This window comes from Myotis yumanensis, unplaced genomic scaffold, assembly GCF_028538775.1.
Source record: "Myotis yumanensis isolate MYYU_CA2020_CCGP unplaced genomic scaffold, mMyoYum1.0.hap1 SCAF_1, whole genome shotgun sequence".
NCBI classification, from domain to species: domain Eukaryota; kingdom Metazoa; phylum Chordata; class Mammalia; order Chiroptera; family Vespertilionidae; genus Myotis; species Myotis yumanensis.
Window position 1 is genome coordinate 91975067 of NW_027223752.1, and position 19086 is coordinate 91994152.

The 19086-nt window shown below is 39.3% G+C and overlaps 1 protein-coding gene across 3 annotated transcripts in view; it reads left to right on the forward strand.

Annotated features, from left to right (window-relative positions):
• AKAP6 (A-kinase anchoring protein 6) overlaps positions 1-19086 on the forward strand; it is a 487918-nt gene that overhangs the window by 334458 nt on the left and 134374 nt on the right. For all 3 annotated transcript variants that reach the window (XM_070427710.1, XM_070427731.1, XM_070427721.1), the window contains exon 8: positions 8288-8436. In XM_070427710.1, the coding sequence (XP_070283811.1) occupies positions 8288-8436 (149 nt within the window). The remainder of the gene's footprint in view (positions 1-8287; positions 8437-19086) is intronic.

Consider the following 19086-nt stretch of genomic DNA (forward strand, 5'->3'; position numbering starts at 1 on the left):
CCACTCAGTCATGCACGAGGGACTAAAGAACAACATGAAATTCTCATCCGTTGTAATACCAAATGTTATTTGTATTTAACCAGAATGTAGCTGATCATAAGTATGTGAAAAAAATGTCTTACAGGGTTCATTTCTGGACAAAAGAAATCCACTTTGAATTCAATCCCTAAGATGAGTTATTTCAGGAAATTATGAATCACCAGCAATGATGACAAAGGCAAAAATATACAAAACTAGAGGCCTGATGCATGAAATTCCTGAAAGGGTAGGCCCCGCAGCCCCAGCTGCCTCGGCCCTCGCAGCCCCGGCTTCCTCCGGAAGGTCGTCGGGACGGTCATTCTGCTGTTTGGCCATTTGGTCAATTTGCATATTATGATTTCATTCTTACACCAACACCATAAAGGTGACAACTCTAAATCCTAGAATGAGTATGGGAAACTGATAAGTAAAAGAATGGAGATTTCCAAGTGAAGATTCTAATCAAACCTGAAAGAGCTTGTCAAGGCCTTGAGGCCTAAAGGTGTTTCCAGAAGGAAGCAATCTGGGCCAGTTGCAAGAGGGATACTTTGGGGAGGAAAGAGAGAAAGTATCTATATAATAAAGTCTAATATGCAAATCTACCAAACAGCGGAACAACTGGTGGACCAACTGGTCGCTATGATGTGCACTGACCACCAGGGGGCAGATGCTCAATGCAGGAGCTGCCCCCAACCAGCAGGCCTGGACCAGCAGCAGCAGCGGGGGTTGGGGGGGGATTGGGGGGGGGGGGGCTGGTGAGCAGGTGGCACGAGGCCAGCCAAGGTGGGTGCCAGCAGGGGCCCCCCGATTGATCAGCCCTGATCGCCAGCCAGGCCTAGGGACCCTACCCATGCATGAATTTTGTGCACTGGGCCTCTAGTATTACATATTTGTACAAGAAGAGAAAAAGGCATGTGCTTAGAGATACTACATCAAAGGTTAAAAAAAACAAAACTGTGTAGTAAAAGTAGGAAATCATTCCCCAATGACAAATCATTGCCAGAAAAAGTACAGTTCTCACCTATTATATTGAAGGATCCTGTGATTGTCCTGAGTTAGTGTGGACTGTTTCAAATAACTTATATTAAAATATTTCCTAAAGTATAAATATCTTTAACTTTTTAAATAAATCCTTCTTTCTGGGTTCAATTTCCTAATTAACCCTTTGAGTGCCAACCAATATCCTAGGAACTGTGCTAAAACTGCCAAGGCATTTTGAGCTAAGGTTTTTAAATTTGTTTTCCCACATAAAGAGTGAACTACTAGCATGTAATAGTGACACCGCAGGAGGAGCGCGATAGTGCTCCCGGCACTCTAGGGGTTAAACAACACACACACACACACACACACACACACACACACACAACCTGTGGCATTGTTAATGTCTTTTCCAAAAGTTCAAATGACTATTTTTTTTAAACGGAAAATCAGATTTTATGAAACTAAAACAAGCCCCTGCCCTGAAGACTTAAAACTGTGTTTTGAAATGGATTGTGAAGGTTGCCACACAGGACAATAGCTGAAGTTTCATTCTGTATGTATGTGATCACCATGGTTAGTTTCTAATATAATGTTCAGTAGGTAAGATCACTTTGTTAGCAGAACAACACATTACCAAATGATTCTTCAATTAAAGAAGCTTTTCTTTTCTTCCTTCTTTTTTTTCCTAGAGGAAAGTATATATTTTAATATATACCCTAGAAAAAATATATATCTTTTAAATAATTTTTATTTGTGTCAAAAATAATCTTCTTTCTGAGGGAGAATGAAGCCAATGATTTTAAAAAGCAAGCTGAGGCTACAGACTCCAACTCTGTTTTATTTCTTTGTACATTTTAAACCACTTCAGATTTTTTAACTCGGTAAAATTTATTCAGACAATTTGTTGAGTGGCTGTCACATACCATGTGCTGTGCTCAGTGCTGGAGATATAGCAATGAACACATAGATACAAGTTGCTGCCCTCATGGGGCTTCCAGTCCATGGGGGTTGGGGAAGATGGACAATGCAAAGTAAATTTTGGCTAAAGCTAGATGTGGTGAGTAAGTATGAAGGAGGATAGGGGTCGCTTCAGGTAGGGGTGAGTTAAAGTCTTAAGTAGAAGATCTGAATGTGAAGATGACATTTCAGCAAAGACCTGAGAGAGGTGAGGGACTGAGCTGTCTGCAAACAAGACCAAATGCCCCTAGAAAGTGTCTACCAGCCCTGCTGGGGCTGACTGCTCGCATAGGAGATGTGGACTGAATGCTAGCATGGGGGATGTGGACGAAAGCTTGATTGGAGTGTGTTCAAGAAAAAATAGGAGAAGAATTAGACATATTGAGTATAGATAAAGCCAGAGGAAGGTTGACGTCAATTGCCATCTAGAGATTAGTTTTTCTTTTTTTTCTTACATGGGAAAAACATTTTGTAGGGAGGTGGGAGGGGTGGGGCTAATGTACTAATGTGACTAATACAGTAGAGCAGAAAATGATTTAGGAGAGAGGAGCAATTTGCTGTGGGAGGGATCATCTTTGTGCAGTTTAGAGGGGGTCTGGTGCACATATGCAGGGGACTGGTCTTAGAAGCCTGGACGATTTCCACTGAAACAGGAGGGGAGGCTGAGAACATGGGCCCAGATGCAAGCAGGAGGGAAGATGTGTTTGGAAGCTATGAAGTATAGTCTGTGTATAAGTGACCAGGCACACCTACAGAGGCATGAGTTAAGAAAGTAAAATTAACTCTAACATTATTGGGACACTTAACAAAGGATGCTGGGATGTGCAGTTATAATGAAACTAGAGGCCCAATGTATGAAATTCGTGCAAGAGTAGGCCTTCCTTCCCCCATCTGCCGGCACCAGCTTCCCTCTGGGACCCGGGACCCAGGCTTCCCTTCAGCCGCCGGCAGGCACCTTGCAGCCCCGGCTTCATCCAGAAGGTCATCCGGAAGGATGTCTGGTCTAATTAGCATATTCCACTTTTATTATTATAGATAATTGATATTTCTTACTAAATTAGTGCTTTTTAGGGTAAAGGTAAGGCATATATCTGTATGTGCTTATAAAAGTGATTATGTGTTTAATCCTTAAAGATTATTAGAATGACTAAAACTTACTCCCCAAAATTTATCATGGGCTAGCTACTTTGTTATTAGACACAATATTAGAGGGAAGTAGACAGTTGAATAATTATTCAGGCTCCAAAGATCATTGAATTTGGATCACCGCACACCAACCCAAATTTAAATAAAATATTTTAGAACACTGTGTCTTGTGTTCTGACTAAATTATTAATTTGTAATCTAAATTTGAAGAGGTATATCTCTAGTGATTTGGGCTCCAGGTGCATACAAAATAAAGGGGAAGACATGCTACTAATGATAAGCAGCAAAGCAATTGTATTAAACATCAGATGAAACGGCAGTGTTCCTAACTTTACTATATGGATTAGCCTGCTAGAGTGGCAATAACAAAATACTATAGATGGGCGACTTAAAGAACAGAAATTGGTTTCTCACAGTTCTGGAAGCTGGAAGGCCAAGATATAGATGTTGTCAGGTTTGGTTTCTAGCTTGTGAGTGACCACCTTCTTACTCTGTCTTAGAGGACCCTTTCTTTATGTGTCCTACTCTTCATCTTCATAGGACACCATTCCTATTAGATTAGGGCCCAACCCTTGTTACTTCATTTAACCTTAATTACCTCCTTAACGACCCAATCTCCAAATACAGTCACTTGGGGTTTATGGCTTGAACATACAAAGGGGTAGGGGAGGGGCCACAGTTGAATCCATACATTATGTTAAAGGTTTGGCAATAGTTGGAACATACAGGGGCTCTGCAAATAACTGGGACTATAAAACGACAAAGGAGACATGGAGAACAAAGTTCCTTTGTAGAGCGTGGAGTCTTGAGACAGAGACAGAAAAAGTTGAGACAAACACAAACATTTAAGCTGTGATATGTGCTGTTAAGGAAATTACCACGGTTCCAAAATAAAGATAAAGTGGATCTGCTTTTGATAGGGTGGTCAGGGAAGGCCTTTCTGAGAAGTAACATGTCAGCTGAGAGCTGAAGGATGAGAAGACATTAGCAAAAGAATGTTCTAGAGAAGGGCAACAGTATGCGCAAAGGCCCTGAGACAGGAAAGAGCAGAAAGAAGGCAAGGATGACAGGGGCATGGTGATCAAGAGTGAGGTAAGTAGTTCTGAGAGGGAGACATGAGGTCTGAGGTAGACAGGAATCAAAACTTATGGGTCATGGGAGAAGTGTGTTTTTTAGGCCTAATTGCAGTATGAAACCTCTAGCCACTGTAAGGGAAGAGACCAGGCAGCAATGGGTGAGGGGAAATACATGTTAGGAGATAATTGCTGTACGCAGGCTTGGATCAGGCTGGCAGCATTGCAGACTGGAAAACAGACTGGAGAGACATTTTGGAAGAGGATTCAACCGATTTGAGGGAGTACCTGGCTGTGGTAAATGAAGGCAAGGAGGAGTCCAAGGTTACTTTTAGGTTCCTGACCTGGGCAACAGATGGGCCAATTCTCTAAAAGGAAAGGCCTAAGTAGGGAATGTCTTGGGGAAAGAGGGGAGGATGAGAATTGAGAGTTCTGTTTTGAACAGTTATACCTAAAGTAAATCCAAGTAGCGATGTCAGGTGGTTGGTTAGGTACATAGTGTGGAGCTCAGAGGAGAGGCTTGGAAGCCATTACTATGTTGATGGCATTGGAAGCCACAGAAGAGAGTATAATAAAGAAAAGATGTCCAGAATTAAGCCATTCAACAAGCAGTAATCCCAGATGTGATGCAAAAATTTAGTTAATGAACCATCTATAACGTGGGTATGGGGATGGCGAAGAAGGATGGAGGAAGAGCGATTGAGAATCCATCTCATTAGGTCAGCCAAGCTGTAACACAGGCTTAGACCAGAGTAAATGAGAACTGATCCTTTTTTTCGTCCTATCATCTCTTCTCTTCCAGGGCACTCTGATTTCATCTCCCAATGCCGACTGTTACCTCTAGGTTTATATTTCAGTCTTAACATTTTTACTTGCTTGCTAAATATCTCATTTTGGGTTTCCCTCAGTACCTCAAACAAAATACTTGGTCAAATCCAGCTTATTTGCTCCATCTACCATAGCATTGCTCTTTTGATACTCCTACTCCCAGGAAATGTGAGGTGGGTCTTCCCCCTTGTTTCTTCTTATTTTCCTTAATGAGTAAGTTGCCAAATCTTGTTGGTTACACATCAGTAATATTATTTAATCAGGCTAAGTTTTCATTTGTAAAATATATTAACTTTAAAAAGTATCCACTGTTATCATAAATGCTAATAAATAAAATTCTTTTAATCAAAGATGCAATGTTATTTTTGTAAGAACTGCATTTTCTTCAAATCTTCCACCTAAAGATTTACCTTTGGACTAAGATATAGTATGAAGAAAAGTGAAGCCAGCTTACAGAGATATTTAGACTGCAAAGCTATTCAACCTTAGCAGAAGCAGCTACTTTGGTTCTATCTTTATCATCACGTTTAGGAATGAATCACTGAAAACAGAGATAGAAATAGAGATGGATAGGAAAGTCTTGGGCCATCTAATTCATCTCCTTGTTGTGCCGGGAAGGTTTTTTTTTTATGTCAAATGCCAGTGAGATATTGTGCAATAAAAGCCTTAGATTGCAACATTTCAATCATTTTTGTTGGGCGACTAATTATCTTTCAAGTTGCTTTCAGCATTGTTCTCTGAAGTCCTTTTCATGTATCCCTGTTATATGAGAGATGTTTCCCTTTCTATACAGAAATGGCCTGGGACCTAAAAGGGCTAAACTCCAATTATTTTTTCATAATAGTGATGAGTCTGCATTAAGTCAACATCCCTCCTTATGATCCTTTTTGTGACCAGTAACACACATTTGTGAGATCATTACCCAGAACAAGCTTGTTACCAGAGGATGGTTAAAAACGAACAAGAACCTCTCAGAATCAAACATGCCCCTTGGCACCTTATGGTGCAGAAGCATTATTCTCATGGGGTTCCCAATAGAATTCTTGGTGTGGGATGACCTCCTCATTATCCCTATAGCTTTGATGAGGGGAGGAGTGGAGTGGGGATGGCATTTGGGAAAATTATTGTTTTTAAGCTCTTTGGCTATTGTTCAACATCGCTCAGTTATCTCACATTGATTTAATCACATAATATGGTGTGTGCTCTTTTGAGAACTATGTTTTATTGTTTTTTTCTAATTATTGACTTCCTATATTCAATTTTATACCTTCCCCCCTTTAAAAACCATTCTTAGGTCTCTAGGTATTATTCCTCCAAGTTCTATGATATCTGCATGTCTCTTGGTTGAGACTTGTCTTGTAATGCCATTAACATGCTCCATTCCTCCTATTTGTCATCCTTAATAAAGGTGCTAAATTCCTTTGTGTCTTCTCACCAGCCACACCCTTCTCCCCCAAACTGAATATGCTCCATAAAACATTATCTTTTGTTTCTAGTGTTTGACATAATTCTTAATCCAGTTGAGTCCATTCTTACTCAAGCCAATTAGTTTGGGCAAGTTCACATGACCTTTTTAACTGATTTCTGAAACTTCAATTATGTGAATAAAGTAGTTTTAGTATTTTTCAAAAGCTCTTCCTTGGCAGTGCAGAGCAGTAATGATTAGCTGCTTGTGACAGCAACAACGTAGGAACTCTAGAATGGACTGATATCTTAGATTTCATATGCTCCCCATTTCCTTTACTGAGTCCTGAGTTGCACTTTTAAGAAGCTGACACTTTATAATAACACTCCCCTCTACTCCCAGGTTGAGTCTATAAAACTAGAGACTAGGCAAAAGGCCACAGTTGGCTCTGGATACAAATTGTAGAAGGTTGTGTCTGATTTGACCTTCCTTACATATTATAGAATTCTGGCAACTACCCAGAACTACTTTTCTAGGAGAATATGTAATCTATATATATAAAAGCCTCAGTGACCAAACGACCCAATGATCCAATGACTGGTCGACCAGTCACTATGACATCCACTGACCACCAGGGGGCAGATGCTCAACACAGGAGCTGCCCCCTGGTGGTCAGTGCACTCCCACAGCCAACCTCCATGACCACTCCGCCCAGCTGGCCAACCTCTCCTAGTCACTCCCCCCCGCCAGCCAATCTCCCATGGTCCTTCCCCCCGGCTGGCTGGCCCTGATCGTCCCAACAGGGACTGGGCAAGATGATCCCGATTGGTCCTGATCGCTGGCCAGACTGGGAGACCCCACCCATGCATGAATTGTTATTTTACCAGTCTTTGTGTGACTATATCGTGCCTATAGTATTGGTGGTTTAAAATATAAAGAAGTAGCAGTTTTAAGGCTTATAAGAAATGTCAGTGGATGTTCTTGGATTTAGTAAAGTGTGTCAAAAGAAAATAAGAGTTCCACTGGTCTGTAGAGCACATGAACTCAGCATTGCCTCCCCCTTTTGCTATGCATGCATGCAGGGGCAAGCATGCCACCGAGAACACTTCATTCCTGGTCTCATCTGGTGTACTAGGGAACCCTGCAGCCACAGAGATCACAACAGCTGTAATATATAAAGCATCTATTTAATACATTTCCATGCCAAATATTATTCAGCATTCTTTTGTCCTCAGTTTGATAGAAAACAGCATGGTGAACTTACTACCTCTCCTTACTGCAGTGAGCCCACATAACTATGAAAGATTTAACAGTTCAAACCTGCACATAGGCAAAACCACCATTCCCTCTATTTTAAAATTATTAAGACAATAATACAGAGAACAAAAAAATGTAATAAAGGAAGTCTGTTATCATTATTGAAAAGGTATTAGAATTAGTACTAGGCTTTTTTATTCTCCTCAGGAAAGATAATGAGAAGCATTCAGAATATGTGTCCATGCAAATGTATGGGTTAGAGGGGGGTCTTTAAAAAATAAATGTTACATATGTGGCAAATATGAAGAAGAATATTCTTAAGGAATTTCACAGAATTTTTATGTAAAGTCTTATCATACAGTATTATGATCTCAGGGATATTTTGTGATATTTACCAAGTCTTCTGAGAGTTCATTTATTCAGGCTCTACTTTAAGGAGGAACTTATAAGATTCAGAGCTAAAATATAATTCTGGAATATGCCCAGCTGATCCCATTAAATCCAACCTGAAAAGGAGCAGTATAATGATACGAACAATTCGCATTCTTTGAGTTGTTACACCTCACTTGAAATGCATTCCTTCTGGATTAAAACAGCAATTCCTCTTTGTTTCTCTCTCTAGGCCGAGGTTCAGCTATGCTACCTGGAAGCACAAAGAGATGCTGTTGAGCAGATGTCCCTCAAGCTGTACAGCGAGCAGTACACCAGCGGCAGCAAGAGAAAGGAAGAGTTTGCTGATATGTCAAAAGTTCATGCAGTGGGAGGCACAGGGTAGGGAACTACTCTTTGTGTTGTTTTATCCTCATAATCTCCACTTTTTCGGTGATTTTGCACTGGTAGGCGTGAGGCAGGCATTTCCTCCCTCGGTAACAGATAAGAAGCAGCTCACTAGAGTAGGTAGGCATTTATGTTCTTTTTCATTCGTGCCTTGAGAGATGTTTCCCTTTCTATATAGAAATGGCTTGGGATCTAAAAGAGATAAACTCCAATTATTTTTTCATAATAGTGATGAGTCTGCATTAAGTCAACATCCATAGAATTGAAGACTGTGGATTTTACCAGCCTCTGTCACCTAACCCAGAACTTCCTCACTTTGTTATGATTTATTGAAAAACAGCCTTGTGATTTTACCAGTCTTTGTGTGACTATATTGTGCCTATAGTATTGGTGGTTTTTCTTTATAAATTTATTTTTCAGTGTATTTCCCCCTTTTTAGGCGTAACCATTCTTTTAAAGCTTGTCTATGGATCTTTTAAACACCAGAACCTTTGTAGAACATAATTTTCCTGAAAAATGTAGATATTTAATAACTGTTTAGAGACCATGGCTGGCCGGTTTGCTTCATTGTAAAGTCAACTGGAAGAATAGACTAGCATCTGAATTGTCTAGGGCAGTGGCCGGCAAACTCATTAGTCAACAGAGCCAAATATCAACAGTACAACGATTGAAATTTCTTTTGAGAGCCAAATTTTTTAAACTTAAACTATATAGGTAGGTACATTGTTATTAACTTAGTTAGGGTACTCCTAAGGTTAGGAAGAGCCACACTCAAGGGGCCAAAGAGCCGCATGTGGCTCGTGAGCCGCAGTTTGCCAATCACGGGTCTAGGGTGAGTGAAAGGACCCAGCAACATCAGTAACCCATGGGCAGTTTTATTTGGCCTGAGACATATGGCCGTATTTACATTATATTAACTACCCATCTTCTAAATAATTACCATGCATTCAGATATTTCCAATGGCTCTAAAGTTATGCAAACATTGTATATATATATATATATTTTTTTTCTTTTTTGTCTCTTCTAGCTTAATGCTAATATTTAGTAGGTAAAAATTAAACAGTAAAAGAGTAGTAATGAAGTTTAATTATTTCATAGTTTTAATGACTTGATAGTAATTATACTCATAAAAATGGAAGCAGTAACCTATTTTACTTTTATACTTGAGCCAGACAACTAAGGAGAGGCACTGTTCCCCCAAGTCTGTTACATATTAAGAGCATCTTATTACCCTATGAGGTGTAACGCTAGCTAAAATATTTCCTGAAAGGCAGGTGGAAAAGAAATCTTTTTAGGTACTTGTTTGCAGTTATCTTTTAAGTACTTAGAGTTTTTATTGGACTTTACATCCCCATATAAATTTTTGGGATAAATTAAGTATGCTGACTACAGATTCTGTCTTGTGCTATGATCCAGGATCTAAGAATACAGAAAAAGGATCAAAGTCATAATTCTGTTTAAGAATTGAGAAATACATTTTTAAATTTACTTTTCTATATATTTTGTTGCTCTGTCAGGATTTCTTTTATCCATAGACGTTTTACATATATATTTGATTACGCATTTAATTCAGTAGACATTTATTCACAAGAAGAAAAGCATAGAAGCAAATAAGAAAGAAAAGGTTAAAACTTGGAGCATAAACAATAAGCTGTTTTGAAGCCTCAATGTGCTTTAATTTCCCTAAATGCCTAAGTGATCTCTGGTGTACACGCAAGCACAAACTTTAGGTCACATTTTCATGTTTTCTAAAGCCCTGGAGACTGAACGGGCACCACGTGCTTCTGACCTCAGATTCCAAGGACCCAACCTGAGTACTTACTCTGGGCTCCACAAATCATAAATCTGCCCTGGGAATTGCTTAGTTAACAACAAGCATTGTTCAGGGACGTGGGAGTAGGTGAACTTGCCTGATATCTTTTGTTTATGCTCCTTGGGGTACTGAAGGCTGTGCATTGTGCAGAAATTTAAGAGTGTGCTGAAGAAAAAGCAGCTATTTAATACTAAGGACAAAAACCATATACTATTTTCTACTTTCTGTTTACACACAGAAAAGCATTGTGTGAGAAATGCATGTGGGTGAGGTTATCTGGGTTGTTCTGCCCCCAAGACTCTTTGCTCCCACAGTCAAATCCTTAATTCTGAAACCTTAAGAACATTGCCTTGTAAAATTATCTGCTCCATGACACACAAACTTCATTAACTTTTTCTTTTGTTGCATAGACTGATCATTGTTTCTGATAAGCAATTGTGGGAATAGTGTGGGCTTTCTAGGGTCTTCATTCCATATGCAGATCTCCAATCTACTGAAGAGAAAATTAAGTTGGTGGTACAATTCATATATTTTTTTTATTTCCTTCCCATGTCTACACCCATGCTAAAAAGAGCATGTAGTTGAAAAAATGCACTAGACTACCCAACGGAGGACTCAGATTCTAGATCGAATAATGATATTACATTTCTAAGAATTTTACACAACCAAAATATCATTTAGAAATGAAATTACCACTCTGGCTTGACAGACAGGTGTGTACCAAGGTGCACAACTATGAACGTGTGTTTAGCAGCCATGAATAGGTTTGGCTGGAAGATGTCCCCGAATGCTTGTGAGGCTATGTAAGCTTTAGTCATAGAGTGTGTTTGCCTGTGGGGGACATTTGGCACTGGTTCCAGCATTGCGAAGTGGGAAACTGTGGCTTCCTGGGGGATATGCAATGTCTGAGTCACCCAACAAGTTTTCCTCTGAGAGCAGGTTGGTGCTTTTTGATTCCCGCCAATTTAAATGAAAGCATTTATAGATGGGTTGTTTCCTTTCATTCCATAAATATTCATTGAAGACCTACTATGTTCATGGCATGATGCCCTGAGCAGAGTTTGTTAAGAACACCTACGTTTTATAGATTTTGTAAAGTATAACCCTCTTTTTTCCCAACACTTCTTTCTACTGCAAAAAATTCATTTTTTACATGAATTTCAAAGATTCTGTTGAATTCGTTAATTGGCATCCTACCTGCTGGCAAGACTTAGATTACAAACCATGTCTTTTATTCAGCTTATAAATGATGGAACTGGTAAGCAAAAAGGCTGGGAGACTGGCTTGTCCAGGATGATGGTGTAAGATGGAGCTAAGACCTCAACTCAGAAACCTGGGTCAGAATGCAGTGGGCAATCCGTAAGTCATGCTTTGCTCTCTCTCTGAAGGATTTTATTCGGACCATTGATAAACATTTTCCCCTTAAATTCCATGTTGTGCATATTCCATACTTTATGAAATTTAAATTATGGTCTCTTCTACTATGGAGAACTGCAAAGAATCTTAAGAATATTTATTAAAGCCACAAGGAAGTTTGGGCAAAACTTAGCAAAGTAGGCTTCAGTGAAAACAAAATTGACTTCATCATTGATTTGGCAAATAGTATTATATGTACCTGCTATATGAAGTACAGAAATTAAAAGGCAAAATAAAATGGTCCCTGACTTTGAGAGGCCCAGAGTTTGGTAGGAGGAGCCAGATCTGTAAACAATATGGAATAAAAGATGACAAATGCTGAGTTAAAATCTGCATGAGGTTAAGGGTGGGGTTCATGGAAGGCAGAGCTGTTCTGACTGGTGGGAGTGAGTCAGAGCAGGTCAGGAAAGACATCACAGTCAGAGGACTCTGGAGATGAATTTTGAAAGAGGGCAAGGTCAGGGGCAGAGCTTTTCAGCTTAATATGAATAAACGTTTATTGAGCATCTACAAAGACAGACCACAGCCTCTGCTTTCATGAAATTTACAGTCTAGCAAGACAGTGCAGTGCATGTTAAGCCAGTATTTGTCTGTGCAATAAGAGAGAAGAGAAAGCAATGAGAGAGATGGGGAACTCAGAGCAATGGGGTGGGCTCCATGAGATAGAGCTACGTCTTTTGTGTTTACCACACTGCTCTGAATCTGGTGCAGTGCCTGGCAAATGCTAGAGCTCAGTGAATGAATAGATGCATGAATGAATAACTAAAACTAATCCCGGGCTCAGAGAGAGAGAGCGGAGGTCTGGAATCATCAGATTGCCTGCTTTTCCATATGACTGGAGAGCAGGGTTGAAAGTTGGAGGGGGTGTGAAAAATAAGGCTTGGGGAGAAGGGGAAGCCCAGTTCCTGGAGTTAATCATTGAATTCATGGTTCTTAGCCAGGATAGTGCATCAGGGTCACGTGTGGAGCTTTTAAGCTGAAAAAAAAAAGCCTGTCTACCCCCACCCAATGAAAATTCGGATTCAGTAGGTAGAGTGGGCCAAGATATGATTATGTCCTAATGCTTACTTCCAGCTGTGAGCCATTGCTCTAGTGGTTTTCAAAATATAGTTTCTGGACCAGCAGCATCAATATCTCCTGTGAATTTGTTAGAAGTGCCAATTCTGGGCCCCACTCCAGATCTGCTAAATGGGAATGTATGGAGTCCAACGTCATTTAACAAGTCATTCAGGTGATTCAGATGCAGTTTGAGAAACACTGCTTTCGTCTTAAAGACTTTAGGTTGGAAATGAATGGAGAAGGATACAGATAGTCATAGAGGGGATATAAAGTATAGCATAGGGAATATAGTCAATAATATTGTAACAATTATGTATGGTGTTAGATTTATCGAGGTAATTAATTAATACGTTATATAATGTCCAACCACTGGGTTATATACCTGAAACTAATAATTATATGTCAACTGTAGTTGAAAAGTAAGAAAATTTTTAAAATAAATTAATGGAGAATGGGGAGACTGAATTAGAAACTAAAGCCTGAAAAAAAATCCATAAACATTGGATGAGGGGAATGATACTACATTTTCTGGTTCATGGAGGAGAAAGAATAGAGGAGGCTTTGGATTCAACTGACTTTGGTGTCATTCAACATCTAATATTTATTGATTTCTACTATTAAGTGCTGGCTGAAGTAGGCATTGTGATGTAGAGACAGTGGGAGACAGAGGGTGACAGATGTATGTAAATCAGGAGAGCCTTCCAGGAAAAGTCTCAGTGAGACTGGCTCAGGGTCAGAAGTGACAATAAGAATGTTTCTCACAGAGGAGGCAGGGTGTACAAACAGCTGGAACCACTAAAGGATACCCAGCATGACTAGATTGGCAGTTTTTAAACAATATTCTGGCATCAGTGTGGAGAATAGCTTGGCAAGGACAAGACTACACAGTGCTTCTTTAATAGGCTATTCTAGTCATCCAAGTGAGAAATAGGACCCGAGCTAAGATAGCAGCAATGGAAATGGGAAGAAGGAAGTTGAACTGATAAGACTTGGTCACCAGTATTTAAGAATGTTTCAGGCTCATACACTCTGGCAGATGGACTTGTCACTCACTGAGATGAGGAATTCAGGCGAGGAGCTGAAGGGGGAAAGAAGCTACTTGTAGTTCTTTTAATGGTCTGTGGAACATCTGAGTGGAAACACCCAGGAAGCAGATCTCCAGTGTTTGGGGCTTCTCAACCAGCAACAAGGGCAGTATGGTGACTATGGGTAGCAGAGGCTCAGAGAGGTAGGAGCTTACGTTTTGGTAGTCTCTTCACCCCTCTCAAGTGGACATAAAATTATCTTTAAGAATGTTTAAAGAAAAGTAGAAAATCTGAACAGATTGATTACTAGTAAGGATATTGAATCAGTAATCAAAAATCTTCCAACAAATAAGCCTAGGACCAGATGGCTTCACTAGTGAATTTTACCAGTGAAGAATTAATACCAACCCTTCTCAAGCTCTTCCAAAAAATAGGACAGGAGGGAATTCTTTCAAACTTATTTTATGAAGCCAGCATTACCCTGACACCAAAACCAGACAAGGATGCTAAAAGAAGAGAAAAGTACAGGCTAATATCCCTAATGAACATACATGCAAAATCTTCAACAAAATCCTATATAATAAAAGCCTAATATGCAAATCAACTGAACGGCAGAACAACCAGCAGAACGACCAGTTGCTATGACATGCAGTGACCACCAGGGGGCAGACGCTCAATGCAGGAGCTGCCCCCTGGTGGCCAGTCCACTCCCACAGGGGGAGCGCTGCTCAGCCAGAAGCCGGGCTCATGGCTGGCGAGCGCGGCAGCGCTAAGGAACAGCAAGCTGAGCGGTAAGGAGCAGTAAGCAGGCAGGTGGTAAGGAGTGAGGGCTCCCGGATTGTGAGAGGGATGTCCACCTGCCGGCTTAGGAGAGTGGGCCTAGACATCCCCCGAGGGGTCCCAGACTGCAAGAGGGTGCAGGCTGGGCTGAGGGCCCCCCTCCAGTGCATGAATTTTGTGCACCAGGCCTCTAGTATCTATCTATATATAAAAGCCTAAGTGACCTTCTACCATTCGACCAGTAGCTATGATGCACATTGACCACCAGGGGGTAGATGCTCAGTGCACAGGCATAAAAACATGGGACAGACTGATTAATCTCAGAGGGAAAAGGGGAAGGGGAGGACAGGGAGAGATTAACCAAAGAACTTATATGCATAGTAGAGTCCTGGTGCATGGATTCATGCACCGGTGGGGTCCCTCAGCCTGGCCTAATGGGATCGGGCTGAAAATGGCAGTCCAACATTTCCCAAGGGGTCTCGGATTGCAAGAGAGTGCAGGCCAGGCTGAGGGTCCCCACCGATGTATGAATTCGTGCACCGGGCCTCTAGTTAGCAAATAAAATTCCATAATCTATAATAATAAAAGCATAATATGCTAATTGGACTGGACAACCTTCTGGATGAAGCCAGGGCTGCGAGAACCAAGGCAAGCCACTGCAGCTGCGAGGGCCAAGCCCCTTGCATAAATTTCATGCATCGGGCCTCTAGTATATTAAAAGATTCATATACCATGATCAAGTGGAATTTATTTCAGGGATGTAAGGATGGTTCAACATTCATAAATCAGTCAATTTGATGCACGATATTAACAAAATGAAGGATAGAAATTATATGATCATATCAATAGATGCAGAAAAAGCATTTGATAAACTTCAAAATCCATTTATGATAAAAAGTTTCAACAAGTGGTTGCAGAGGGAACATCCCTCAACATAATAATGGCCATATAATAAGCCCATAGCTAACATCACACTCAATGGTGAAAGGCTAAAAGCTTTCTCTCCAACATCAGGAATAAGACAAGATGCTCACTCTTGCCACTTCTATTCAATACAGTATAGAAAGTTCTAGCCAAGCAGTTGGTGAAGAAAAGGAAATAAAAGGCATCTAAATTGGAAAAGAAAAAATAAAACTGGCACTATTTTCAGACGACATGATAATGTATATCGAAAACCCTAAAGACGTCATTAAAAAAACGTTTAGAATAAGCAAATTCACTGATGTTGCAAAATACAAAATAAATAAACAAAAATGTTGTGTTTTTAAACACTATTAGTGAGCTATCAGAAAAAATAAAGAAAATAATCTCATTAACAATTGCATCATAAAGAATAAGATAACTAGGAATAAATTTACCCAAAGAGGTGAAAGACCTGTATATTGAAAACTACAAGGCATTAATGAAATAAATTGAAGAAATCACAAATAAATGGAAAGCATTCCATGCTCATGGATTAGAAGGATTAATATTGTTAAAATGTTCATATTATCCAAAGAAATCTATAGTTTCAATGAAATCACTATCAACAAAAAGTAAACTGATAAATACAGAGAAACAGATTGATGATTGCCAGAGGTGGGGGTTGGAGGGATGAAGAAATGGGTGAAGGTAAAAAGAAGAAAGTGCAGTTGATGTAAAAGAGGCATATAAATTTTGAATAAAAATGTTTAAAAATAAAGAAGTAAAGAATGTTAGTTTGTTTTTAAAAGTCTGGCTAATCAGAACTTTTTTATTTCATTTAGAATCTTTCCTGCAGTATTACATAAGTCTTCCAAAATAAAACACTGCATCATTGAGAATCTCAGGTGGTATCTTGACTGGCAGGACTTAAGGACTACCGTTGACTATTATTTGCTATCTTGTAGCTGTAGGTAAAAGCTTCTGATCCCTAATAAACGATATTAGGTCTGCCCAGATTGCTTCTAACTACAAAAATAACATTTGTCTTTAGGGATAGTCATGCACTCACTGTAGTCTAACTTCTTAAAGGAAGAGAGAGATTAAAAATTAAAGACTGGAAATGAAGTTGGCACTCTGCTACTTGTTAGCTGTGTAATTGGAACAATTCATCTCCCCAATGTACAATGTTTCAGTCTATAAAATGGGAATAGCTTGGTTGGGTTAATTTGCATATAGTCTCTCTGATTGGCTGGTGGGCATGGCTTAAGGCATAGCGAAGATACAGTCAATTTGCATGTTTGTCTTTTATTAGTGTAGATGAACATGGGGGTGCATATATCATTTCAAGTTAGTGTTTTTGTTTCCTTCAGATAAATACCCCAATGTGAAATTGCTGGATCAAATGGCAGTTCTTTTTTAAATTTTTTGAGGAACCTCTATACTGTTTTCTATAGTTGCTGCATGAATTTATATCCCCACCAACATTGGACATGGTTTCCTTTTCTCTACATCCTCACCAACACTTGTTGTTTCTAGTCCTTTTGATAATAATTATTCTAACAGGTGTGAAGTGATATTTCATTGTGGTTTTGATTTGAATCTCCCTGATGATCTGTGACATTGAGCATCTTTTCATGTACCTATTGGCTATATGTATGTCTTCTTTGGAAAAGTCTCTATTTAGATCTTCTGCACATTTTTAAGTGAAAACATTTGTTTTTCTGCTATATAAATTCTTTAGATATTTTGGATATTAGCTCCTTATCAGATATATGATTTGCACATATTTTCTTTCATCTAGTAGGTTTTTTTTCATTTTCTTGATGGTTTCCTTTGCTATGCAGAAGCATTTAGTATAATGAAGTCCCACTTAATTACTTTTGCTGCTTTTGTTTTTGGTGTTAGTTTCAAAAAATCATCACCAAGCCTATGTCGAGGAGCTTACTGCCTATGTTTTCGTCTAGAATTTTACAGTTTCAAGTCTTCTGTTCAATTCTTTAATCAATTTTGAGTTGATCTTTTTATGGTGTAAGAGAGTCATCAAGTTTTATTGTTTCACATGTGTCTGTCCAATTTTCCAACACCAGTTATTGAAGAGACTATCCTTTCCCACTGTATATTCTTGGCTCCTTTGTCATAAAGTAATTGACCATATATGCATGGGTTTATTTCTGGTCTCTCTATTCTATTCCATTGACTTATGTTTCTGTATTTATGCCATACTGTTTTAATTACTATAACTTTGTAATACAGCTTAAAATCAGGAACGGTACCCAAGACAAATCTAATCTACCTCATTTTAATGAACAGAGCTTACTTTTCTTTAAAATCTATTTATTAATTTCCCCATCTCATTTGCAAATGATTTGAATCAAATTATAAAAATGTTTATGATAAAATGGAATAAATTATGACTGAAGTTAGGCAAGAGTAAAATATATGTAAGAAAGCAACCCATATTCTATGCATATCCTCAAGAACACTATCTTTGGCTCTAAACTTTCCACACCCAAGATTAAAGTCATACATATTGGTGGGAGGTCAGCTTCTAATGCCATTGAGTCCTGAGAGGAATTTCTCTTGTAGTTCTTTAAAGAGAAGACCGGCATTTGTGATAGCATATCTCTACAAGACAAACCCAATTCCCAAGGCATTATTTTATGTAGGCTGCAGAAGGGATGTTAAAACATAATTCAGTAAGAGCATTTCTACAAGTAATAAAACCTTAGAGTTTGAGCATAGTGCTCTCTGGGCAGGGTCAGCATTGATGGATGAAACAGACAAAGGCATCTTGGGGGAGAGGTCTCCATATTAATTCTGTTACCAGGATTTTGTTAGGGGTTGGGCAGCAGGAATTATTTCCAGGTTATTTACCTTCTGTCCTAACCCTGAGGGTAAGGATTCTCTATTGCCTATGAAATCCTTGAAAACCAGTGGGACTCAGGTGGGTAGTCCTTTTACAAAGGGTGAGCTGCCCAACCCGCACTAGTGCATCGAGAGCAAGTCTGGACCCAGTCACCTTGAACACCTACAATGACATAGGAGGGTTTACGTTTTGTTTTGTTTTCAAACGTAGCTCTCGTTTGTCTTCTGAAGTACAGTTTCTCCATTTGTGTTAGAATCACTACCTATTTTCAATTCTTCAGAAGGTTTCTAGCTCTTTGGCTAGAACTGAATCCAGCTTATTAGCTGAACATTTAGACGAGGGTTTGACTCCCTGACAGCCTAACAGAATCCTCTAAATACATTCAGGAATCAACATTGTTATTTCTAATTTTATGGCTAGTCTTGGAGGTTAGAATTTTTTTGATTCATGACTTTTATTTCAATAACAAATGTTTATGAACAGATGGTCCACGGGTTCATTAGAAAGTGGGGCCAGTCATTAACACATTTGTAGGGTTGATTTGATTTTTCTTAGACATTTTCACATGTATGTGGGTATATATGAGAACTGACAAAATTACTGCTAGAAAGAACTCCATATTCCTTTTTATTTATTAATGGCAAAGGCAGCCTGTTTTTCTCATGAGGAAGTTGCTCATGAATTTTCATTCAAAATAATAAATTAGTGTCCACACTTTAATATGTTTAGAGTGGAAAGGGATTTTACATGCAACTGTGCATATCCGAGTCCACGTCTGGAA